We start from the raw sequence: 11,864 nt of genomic DNA on the forward strand, positions 1-11,864 counted from the left end.
TGAGTTATGTCTTGTTTGTATGAATGCTACATACACTAAACTGAGTTATGTCTTGTTTGTATGAATGCTACATACAGTAAACTGAGTTATGTCTTGTTTGTATGAATGCTACATACAGTAAACTGAGTTATGTCTTGTTTGTATGAATGCTACATACAGTAAACTGAGTTATGTCTTGTTTGTATGAATGCTACATGCAGTAAACTGACTTATGTCTTGTTTGTATGAATGCTACATACAGTAAACTGAGTTATGTCTTGTTTGTATGAATGCTACATACAGTAAACTGAGTTATGTCTTGTTTGTATGAATGCTACATGCAGTAAACTGAGTTATGTCTTGTTTGTATGAATGCTACATACAGTAAACTGAGTTATGTCTTGTTTGTATGAATGCTACATGCAGTAAACTGAGTTATGTCTTGTTTGTATGAATGCTACATGCAGTAAACTGAGTTATGTCTTGTTTGTATGATGCTACATACAGTAAACTGAGTTATGTCTTGTTTGTATGAATGCTACATACAGTAAACTGAGTTATCTCTTGTTTGTATGAATGCTACATGCAGTAAACTGAGTTATGTCTTGTTTGTATGAATGCTACATGCAGTAAACTGAGTTATGTCTTGTTTGTATGAATGCTACATACAGTAAACTGAGTTATGTCTTGTTTGTATGAATGCTACATGCAGTAAACTGAGTTATGTCTTGTTTGTACGAATGCTACATGCAGTAAATTGCGTTATGTCTTGTTTGTATGAATGCTACATACAGTAAACTGAGTTATGTCTTGTTTGTATGAATGCTACATACAGTAAACTGAGTTATGTCTTGTTTGTATGAATGCTACATACAGTAAACTGAGTTATGTCTTGTTTGTATGAATGCTACAAACAGTGAGTGCTTCTGTGCTAATATGATGAGACTGAGCAGATATTTCCCCTTTCACTCCGTCTCGCAGGCGGTCCCTCCGGCCCGTGTAGGGACCCAGCAGACGGTCCCTCCGGCCCGTGTAGGGACTCAGCAGACGGTCCCTCCGGCCCGTGTAGGGACCCAGCAGGGGACATGCAGGCTGTGGCCCGGGCCAAGGCTGGGGAGATCGGACGAGAGCTCCGACGCATCGGAGACGACTTCAACACCTGCATCATGGAGAGGGTGAGAGTGTGTGTGTGTGTGTGTGTGTCAAGGGAAATCTGTGTAGAGAAGCCTCAGGTGTGTTTGAGTGTAATAGCCCGTTCACCTCCACCATGATTATAGCCTGGGTCCAGAATCCAATCACGCACGCTGATTGGCTGACGCTGTTGTCAGTCAGTCTTGCCTGTGAGAGATAAGGTGAGTGAAGCCCTGCTCAGCAAGCCGCCCAAGGAAATGTCCCGGTGCAGCCTGGCCTAGCGGAGCTGTTGATAGCTAGCAGAGCTGTTGATAGCTAGCAGAGCTGTTGATAGCTAGCGGAGCTGTTGATAGCTAGCGGAGCTGTTGATAGCTAGCGGAGCTGTTGATAGCTAGGGGGATGTTGATAGCTAGCGGAGCTGTTGATAGCTAGCAGAGCTGTTGATAGCTAGCAGAGCTGTTGATAGCTAGCGGAGCTGTTGATAGCTAGCGGAGCTGTTGATAGCTAGGGGGATGTTGATAGCTAGCGGAGCTGTTGATAGCTAGCGGAGCTGTTGATAGCTAGCGGAGCTGTTGATAGCTAGCGGAGCTGTTGATAGCTAGGGGGATGTTGATAGCTAGCGGAGCTGTTGATAGCTAGTGGGATGTTGATAGATCGATTCATAGCTTGCCTGTTATGTCCAAGTCACCTTTTTCATCAATGGTCAAAATGTGTTTTGACAATCTGTTGCTCGTTGATATAATTGTTTCACAACTGCCAATTTAGTAGCCAAAGTACAGATAGCCTGCTGTGTCTGTTATGCATGACTACTACTAGTGCAGTGCTGGCGCCGGTTGCCGTGGATACCTTGGTCTCTAGTGATTGGTTAAGGAAGACCGAAGCCCCGCCCCCTCATAGAAATCCTCTGAAGTGACTGCAATCTCAGACTAGAAGAGGAAATGAGTTGATGAGTTGACGATTCAGTCTGAATATCAGGCTACCATGATTATATTGTTCAATACCTTCTTCTTTCTTGTAACTTTCATTTGATTGGTCAAAAATGTTGTATTTTTTGCCTCTGCATCCAAAACATCTTTCTGAGATATGGGATTTATTTTTTTCCCAAAATATGTTTTATTGAGATTTCCAACAAAAGTTCCCAGGATTGGGCATATTCCACATTGTTAAAACATACATTAGTGACATCAGCAGTGACAGTAATAAAGTAACGCCACCACCACCCTCCCCACCCCAACCCCCACACCCTTGATTACGTAGAATAGGTATGAGGCAAGAAATAAACTAAAGATGTAGCTATTAGGGATGTGCAATACATTTTGAATTTTCGATTCATCTTTTTTATTATCAAGATCGACTTATATTATTAAAAGTCGAATCGTTTATTGACAATCTTGTCTTAAAAAGTATGTTTTCCATTGTTTTTACCACCGCCTGTCTCTTTAAGAGCAGCACGTTTGTCCATGTGACATTGCCGTAGCTGCTGGCTGCACATTGCGCACCCACTCACACAAGGAGCATTAGCGTCAGTAGCAGCCAGCAGCTCCTTGATAGAAATGGTAGAAACGTTGTAGAACTTGTGTCTACATCACAGCAACACTCAGCCACAAGGAAAAGGTTTCAAGGCTCCTTACTGCATGAAGAAAAGCTGATATTCTGTCTACTGTTCCATGGCCCATCGAGGCTTCATTCAGGAAGCTAAGCTAATGATGCTAACACTGTTCCATGGCCCATCGAGGCTTCATTCAGGAAGCTAAGCTAATGATGCTAACGTAGTCTGGGTCTGTGAACAGCAATAGAGTGTCAAAGTCACCCCCTCTCCCATAGACCTGGCATAAAATGCATATAATTTTTTTTGCTTGGTCAAACCAAGTGATTCAACTATACTTAGAATCAGGGGAGAGATAACATTTGACTTGCAATTTTATTATTTTCTTTTTATTTTATTATTTATTTATTTATTTTGGGGGGGGGGGGGGGGGGCGAATTTCGACGAAAAGTCGACTTTGGCCCAGCGAATTTCGAATAGTGTTTTTGCTAGAAATACCAGTAGCTATTTCAGGTACTATTTTTGTGTCAAGGGCGGCTAGAACACATGTCAAACTATGTTGTTTGGGTGTTGTTTAAAGTATATGGCAAAAACGGTTCCCAGGTCTTATTGGTTGAGGAGCGAAAACACATGGAGTCTGATCTTTTCAAATTAGATACAAGACACTAGTGACACAGCAATTCGCTTGGTCGGTCAGTTGGTCAGTCGGTTGGTCAGTTGGTGGTAGTTGGTGTTTATTCGCTGCAGCGAGTTTATTTCCTCTTGGCTGCAGTTTCTGCAGGTCGCGTTATCTCAGTCTGAGCTGCCTGCAGGGGAACAGGGCTGTCAAGCCACTTTCAGACATGAACTATGGACTACGTCTGTTCAATCAGCTCTGGACATTCCCCGGAGTTACCCATTGAAGCAATTTACACCTGGCACTAACATGCGTTTTCTGTGATCAGATGGCAATCGGATAGTGCTTGACCACTTGAAAGTACAGGTGTAAACGGCCACAAGACACATTGAAGACGGATTGCGATCTGATCGGCCAAACCACCTGCGGAGGTGGTCAGGGGACGCATTGTGACCTCTCAATCCGCATACAGCAACTGTATGCGGATTGAGAGGACACCCGTTTTGGCTGATCAGATTGCAATCACATTGCAATCTGATGACTTTGTCATGGCCTAGTGCTGCGGGGATCGCAGTGTTGAACTTATGCGAGACAGATTTTTAATTAGTCATCAGCAGTGTTGGGGGTAACTCATTACAAAAGTAACATATAACATGTAATATATTACTTTTAGCAGTAACTCAGTAATATAACTTATTACTTATAGGATTTCAGTAATATTATACCAGTTACTTTGTCAAGTAACTCAAGTTACAAATTGAGTTACATTTTATTAAATCAAAGCACATATTTAAAAAAGATACAATCATTTCCTAATCAAACTAAGTGTTTTTATGCAAATAACCACTATAGATGACAATAACAAAGGAAAATTATAACATTTAGAATTTTGGATTGTAAACTTTACACTGACTTCAAGGCGGTTTAAATTATTTTTCAGGATGGTTCCGGAGTGGCGATGTCTTTCTGCTGCTGCTGTTGTTTTGGTAAAAGTAATGCAAAAGTAGTGTAATAAGTAACGAGTTACTCTACACAGAAAGTAATATTGTAAAGTAAGTAACTAGTAATATGTAATATATTACATTTTGAAAGTAACTTGCCCAACACTGGTCATCAGAGTGCAAGTCAAAGTCGAGTCCCAAGTCACCAAATCCGAAGTCAAGCCAAGTCTCCAGCAAGTACAACTGTGACTGGAGTCCCCATCTGAGTAATGCAATATGCAACAACAGATTCTCATTCTGAATCTTTTGTTGGTCTCCGCCGACAGAAGCAGTTTCCTCAGGATTCCCCTACCCAACGTTGCCAAGCAACACATCAGCTGTTTCCCGGCTGCAGGCAGCAGGCCGCACGTTTCCATTGATTACACAGGAAGTGAAACAGGAGTGTGTTATTGTTGTCTATTGAGAGACCGCAGTGTGATTTTGCACTTCATATAAACTCGACTTGACTCGTTGACTGTGGCCCTGCTGCCATGTCAGATTCCCATGAGCTCGTCTGACGATGGCTATATCAGAACAGCTGAAGCGGAGCGGAACGCCCCAGTGCTGCTATTCACCTTATGTAGCCCCGCCCACTTGACCCAGTTGTGTTATGACTTCCTGTTCCAAACACCGTCTGTTTGACCTGCTCACTAGTACTGTACTGTCACAGGAAGTGTCAACACAACAGGAAGTAACTGGCTGAGCCCTGTGTTGGAACATAAGGTGACTAGACCGTTACAACTTGACCACATAAACATTCCAAATGGACTCTAGCTTATTTCCTGTTGCAGAGTTTGCTAATCACTCCCTCCAGTCCAGCGAACTGCTATTTTTGCGATCGCAATAATGAATACAAATTCACCCCAAAATTAGTCGGCCTTTACATGGTGAAACGGCGCATGAATGCCTATTGATATGCTGGAGGCAAAAATAACTAAAAGGGCTAAACGTCCGTGGGTGAAGGACTGGCTACTCAAAAGACAGACCAACGGATCATGACACACACTACTCAAGGAGCTCCAATGAGCCGCCGCCGAGTGCATTCTCCCAAAACAGACCGCCGAACAGGCGCCCCGACTGACCAGAGGAGGCAGTAGTGCGGCGACCAAGACACGTACCCTTAAAGGGCAGTTTAGAGTCCAGCGATTTATCATAGCCCGACGGGCATCGCTGAACGTGACGTCCATTCCAGTGTTGCTCAACGCTGATTTTGGACGCTGTCGCTCGTAAAAAGTATAAACACCTAGGCGATAGGAGAACGCATCGCAGAGGCGCAGAGCAGGATGTGTTGTGATATTTTCACATGGATTAATGCCGGACGGACCGACAGAGAAGCTGCCAGTCAAGGTATAACGTTAGCGTTTTGATCGCAACATTACAAAACTGTCTATCTGCTCGCTAACATGCTGTATGATTATCCATGCTAACGATGTGTTAGCTGTTACTTACCGTCTGTGTTGAGAATGTCCGCTTTCCAGGCATTTGCCTTTTTAACAGCATCTTTATAATCTGCCCGGTCGTTAGCCCAAAGGCACGGGAACCGTGTCCTTGTGTTTATTAAGTTTTCGACAAATATGTGATCTTCTTCCATTGTTAATTCAACTAGCTAGCTAACTAGTGGCTTCAGACGCTGCGGTAGGATAGAAACAAATTGTGGTTGCCATGACAACGGAGCCAACGATGGGGTCAAAGTTGAACCCAGATGAAGTCTTGACGATGGTCGCAACGTTCATCGCAACGATGGCATATCGCCCGTCGCTGGAAGTATAAACACTTGTCGTTATCACCGATGATGGAATGTGATCATGGTCGGTCGCAATGACCATAAATCGCTGGACTCTAAACTGCCCTTAATGTTAACTGTTAAGCTGGTGGTATCATTAGCCCCCGACTAACTGCAATAAAAAAAAAAGTTGTCTACAGGCGCAAACGTTTGTTTGTTGACATGGCTCAGCTGTTTGACAAAATGAAAAACTTTAGTATTAATACCAACCTTGCATGAAGTCTACGAGGATAATTTCTTTCTGAAGCATCCAAGAAACCATAGTATGTTCTATTATTTGGTTAATTTGGTGCTAGGCAGTTGAAATCAATCAGTTGAAATTGGTTGAAATGATACTGCACCAACAATAGTTTGCCTAGCTCACGTTTGCTTGTTGACATCGCTCAGCTGTTTGACATCATCACCTGACACGTTATCAGCGTTTTGATTGGCTGGAAAACATTTTCAACTTAGTTTCACCTAAGTTTCAACCAACTAAAGTTGCATGAAAGTTTCACCATGTAAAGTCAGCCTTATCATTTTTCAGAAATCGCAGGGATTTCCCTGCAAAAAATGGCAAAACAGGTTCCTCAACTTGCAAGTTTACCACAAAAAATACCATAAAACTTGACAAATTACAATGCTATTTTTGAGAAAAGGCCGCTGCAAAGTTTTGATCATAGCAATCACAATTTTTTTAAATTCCAGTGAAACTGTCTATACTGTATATCAGCACTGCTTTCTGTCCAATCAGATTACTCGACCGGAACTAACTGTTCTATATTTAAAAAAGTTATTTGGGGGGGCATGGTGGTGCAGTGGTAAGCGCTGTCGCCTCACAGCTAGAAGGTCCTGGGTTCGATTCCCACCTGGGACGCTATGAGCGCTGAAGGAAGGCCTGCCCCTCCGCATTTCCTCGAGTGCCCACCGCCCGGGTGGGGTCGTCAAAAGGGCCCTTCTGTGTGGAGTTTGCATGTTCTCCCCGTGCCCCCTGGGGGTTTCCTTCATATAGGAACCCCCTTCACCAAAACATGCAATATCCTGGTTGCTGATGTGGTTCCTCCTCTGGTCATTAAGGGCGCCTGTTCAGAGGGAGGGGAACTCGTTGGAATAGCATGATCCTCCCACGTGCTATGTCCTGCCGGTGAAGCTTCCCCTGTCAGGTGAAAAGAAACCGCTGGCTAACTGCCCATGTCTCAGAGTACTGCAAAGAGAGAGAGAGCTGAACATAAACAACAGCCGTTTTGCCAACAATGCGGATCCTGTACTAGAGGCTCAGATGGTAATGATCCACACTCGTGGGAGTGCGCATAAGGCGCAGAATTGTTTCTAAACATGCAGGCCGACCGGCTAGCAGCTGGTCATAATCCGGATTTCACTGCATGTTTAGAAGGGGATTCAGTCTATCAGTGTGTGTGTGTGTGTGTGTCTCTGTGTGTGTGTGTGTGTGTGTGTGTGTGTGTGTGTGTGTGTGTGTGTGTGTGTGTCTGTGTGTGTGTCTGCGTGCGTGCGTGCGTGCGCGTGTGTGCGTGCGTGCGTGCGTGCGCGCGTGCGCGTGTGTGTGTGTGTGTGTGTGTGTGCGTGCGTGCGTGTCTGTGTGTCTGTGTGTGTGTGTGTGTGTGTGTGTGTGTGTCTGTGTGTGTGTGCGTGCGTGCGTGCGTGCGTGCGCGTGTGTGTGTGTGTGCGTGCGTGCGTGCGCGCGCGCGTGCGCGTGTGTGTATGTGCGTGCGTGCGTGTCTGTGTGTCTGTGTGTGTGTGTGTGCGTGCGTGCGTGCGTGCGTGCGCGTGTGTGTGTGTGCGTGCGTGCGTGCGTGTGCGAGGATATACTCACACCGCTTTGATGAGGCGAGGCTGTGACTCAAGTTAACTACTTGGATTACTGGAGAGGGAAGAGAGAGACACACAGACAAAGAGAGAGAGAGAGAGAGAGAGAGAGAGAGAGAGAGAGAGAGAGAGAGGGGGGGGGGGAAGAGGAAGATGAGGAAAGGGAGAGAGAAACAGGAAAAGAGCGTGAAACAAGGGACGAGAGACAGAGAAAGAACAATGGGGCAGAGAGAGAGAGGAAGAGAGAGAGGGGGAAAGGAGAGAGGGAAGGCTGCATAAGTATGTTTGTTTGTGTGTGTGTGCGTGCGTGCGTGTGTGTGTGTGTGTGTGAGCGTTAATGTCAATAGAAATCTGCACAGCACTTTCTAAACTAAGGCACAGAATAGTCTAGACGGTGTGTGCACGTGGGAGGGGCGTGCACGTGGGAGGGGCGTGCACGTGGAAGGGGAATGCACGTGGGGGGGGGGGGGGGGGGCGTGCACGTGGGGGGGCGTGCACGTGTGCTTGTTTATGCTGCGGAACAATGAGGAGGCAGAAAAGAGGAACACGGAGACTGCTTCCCTGTTCTCTCTTGTCAGGTCTGTGTGTGTGTGTGTGTGTGTGTGTGTGTGTGTGTGTGTGTGTGTGTGTGTGTGTGTGTGTGTGTGTGTGTGTGTGTGTGTGTGTGTGTGTGTGTGTGTGTGTGTGTGTGTGTGAGAGAGAGAGAGAGAGAGATGTGTATGTGTATGTGTATGTGTATGTGTATCTAATAATAAATAAATACGTACATACATACATAAACAAACAAACAAATAAACAAACAAACAAACATGCATAAATGACCTGGGGCCATATTACAGAAACTTCCTAACTTGCGAATCCGATCTTAACAGTTTGGTAACCATGGTAATTAGGTTAGGACCTGATTTAGGAAAATAACCATTACAGATTAAATGTTCTTATCCTAATCTAAGATAGGAAAAGTTAATTACAGAAGCATACTAACTTCCCAAAAGCTTCAAAATACTCTCCTAACTTTAGGGTACCTGTTAGGCTGTCCTAACTTGTCAACTTCCCTGCTAAACACCAACTGGCTTTTTTAGCTATCATGGAGCTTACTTTGATTCTGAGTTTCTTAGAGTTTAACACCAATAAAATAATGAGTTTGGACACACTGTTTCAACAAATTCTCCTAACTGAACAACTATCTGATCAAGAAACGTCAAGAAAGTAGCCAAACATTAGGTTTGCTAGCTAACAATGGGGTCATCCCTATGTTCCCCGGGTCCTATGTCCCCCGGGTCCTATGTTCCCCGGGTCCTATGTTCCCCACTTTTCCCAAATGGTGTCCACCCGCTATGCCGACCACCCGCAATGCCGACCTTAGGTTTAGGCGTGGGGGTGGGAGAGGTTAGGTTTTGGGTTAGGGTCTGGGGGAGGTTAGGTTTAGGCATGGGGGGAGGTTAGGTTTGGCGTGGGGGCTGGGAGAGGTTAGGGTTAGGGTTAGGGTCTGGGGGAGGTTAGGTTTAGGCATGGGGGGAGGTTAGGTTTGGCGTGGGGGCTGGGAGAGGTTAGTGAAAAACGGGGAATATAGAACCCGGGGAACATAGAACCCGGGGAACATAGACATGATCCCCTAACAACAGGTTAGTAAGTCAATCTTAGGTAAGCTAGGTAGCACAGGGTAACAACATCGAGTAGCTAGCAAAGTTAGCAGTGCAGACAATGACCATATCTTTAGTTGACTCAGTTATAGGCTGTACTATTAACTTAGTCATGTGCTGCTGCGACCAACTGAGCAGTGTGTATATTATGTGATGTTTTAGAGGGAGTTTAAACCTGATGTTTGTCATGTCATTATAATAATAAATAATAATAAAAAGGCAGACTTTTCTTGAATCACAGGCAGGCTATATGCTTTTTAGTTAAACTGGTCATAACTTGTAATCAAACTGGGGCCATGCTAATCCAGTTTCAATCATCTGAATTGAACTAAAATTAAATATGAAATGAAAAGGCAGACTTCTCTTGAATTACAGGCAGATCATATGCTTCAGCTTGTTAAACAAGTAAAACTGGTCAGGCTAATCCAGTTTCAATCATCTTAATTTAACTCAAATTAAATATGAAATAAAAACGCTACTTCCTGGTATGGCTCGTGCGCCCTTCAAAATAAAAGTGTAATTTATTTTGGCAATTTTTTTTTGGGCAATTTTTTTTTGGCAATGTCCGCGACCCAATCAAAACAGCCCCGCCTTTGGGTCGCGACCAATCAAAACAGACCCACCTTTGGGTCGCGACCCACCAGTTGAGAAACGCTGTTTTAGAGGGAGTTTAAACCTGATGTTTGTGATGTCATTATGGGATGCCCAGCCTGCTGTTGACAGAACAGCTAGCCATGCTCATGGCAGCGTGAAAGAGCTGGAGCCACATCGCCCCAGGCCACAGAGACCACATGACTCACTCTCACACACACACACACACACACACACACACACACTTGCACGCACATGCACACGCACACGCACACACACACACACACACACACACACACACACACACACACACACACACACACGCACGCACGCACGCACACACACACACACACACACACACACACAGGCGTTTCCTTCTCTCTCTCGGTTGACTTTCCTGGCGTGACAGCACTGATAGTTTTTACCTTCAGACTAGACTGTGACCATGATCATGTGTATTACTCGTCGTATCTATAACAACTATCTCTCTGTGTCACTCTACCTGTCTCACTCTACCTGTCTCACTCTACCTGTCTCACTCTACCTGTCTCACTCTACCTGTGTCTCACTCTACCTCTGTGTCACTCTACCTTTGTGTCACTCTACCTGTCTCACTCTACATATCTCACTCTACCTGTGTCTCACTCTACCTCTGTCTCACTCTACCTGTCTCACTATACCTCTGTCTAACTCTACCTGTCTCACTCTACCTGTCTCACTCTACCTGTCTCACTCTACATGTCTCACTCTACCTCTGTCTCACTCTACCTGTCTCACTCTACCTGTCTCACTCTACCTGTGTCTCACTCTACCTGTCTCACTCTATCTCTGTCTCACTCTACCTGTCTCACTCCACCTGTGTCTCACTCTACCTCTGTCTCACTCTACCTGTGTCTCACTCTACCTCTGTGTCACTCTACCTCTGTGTCACTCTATCTGTCTCACTATACCTGTCTCACTCTACCTGTGTCTCACTCTACCTCTGTCTCACTCTACCTCTGTGTCACTCTACCTGTCTCACTCTACCTGTCTCACTCTACCTCTGTGTCAGTCTACCTGTCTCACTCTACCTGTCTCACTCTACCTGTCTCACTCTACCTGTGTCTCACTCTACCTCTGTGTCACTCTACCTCTGTGTCACTCTACCTGTCTCACTCTACCTGTCTCATTCTACCTGTGTCTCACTCTACCTCTGTGTCACTCTACCTGTCTCACTCTACCTGTCTCACTCTACCTGTGTCTCACTCTACCTGTGTGTCACTCTACCTCTGTCTCACTCTACCTCTGTGTCACTCTACCTCTGTGTCACTCTACCTCTGTCTCACTCTACCTCTGTGTCACTCTACCTCTGTCTCACTCTACCTGTCTCACTCTACCTGTGTCTCACTATACCTCTGTCTCACTCTACCAGTCTCACTCTACCTCTGTCTCACTCTACCTGTCTCACTCTACCTCTGTCTCACTCTACCTGTCTCACTCTACCTCTGTCTCACTCTACCTCTGTGTCACTCTACCTCTCTCACTCTACCTCTCTCTCACTCTACCTCTGTCTCACTCTACCTGTCTCACTATACCTGTCTCACTCTACCTCTGTCTCACTCTACCTCTGTCTCACTCTACCTGTCTCACTCTACCTCTGTATCACTCTACCTGTCTCACTCTACCTCTGTCTCACTCTACCTCTGTCTCACTCTACCTGTCTCACTCTACCTCTGTCTCACTCTACCTCTGTGTCACTCTACCTCTCTCACTCTACCTCTGTCTCATTCTACCTCTGTCTCACTCTACCTGT

The 11,864-nt window shown here is 45.3% G+C and overlaps 1 protein-coding gene across 1 annotated transcript in view; it reads left to right on the top strand.

Annotated features, from left to right (window-relative positions):
• Positions 1–1,391, top strand: part of LOC310789158 (uncharacterized protein) — a gene marked incomplete at both ends in the record, with an annotated part of 16,797 nt that extends 15,406 nt beyond the window's left edge. The window contains 2 exons of the mRNA XM_083650746.1: positions 961–1,154; positions 1,332–1,391. Of these exons, the coding sequence (XP_083506872.1) occupies positions 961–1,154; positions 1,332–1,391 (254 nt within the window). The remainder of the gene's footprint in view (positions 1–960; positions 1,155–1,331) is intronic.
• Positions 1,392–11,864: the final 10,473 nt, after the last annotated feature.

Source organism: Poromitra crassiceps (genome assembly GCF_964638095.1).
Source record: "Poromitra crassiceps genome assembly, chromosome: 14".
Classification (NCBI taxonomy): domain Eukaryota; kingdom Metazoa; phylum Chordata; class Actinopteri; order Beryciformes; family Melamphaidae; genus Poromitra; species Poromitra crassiceps.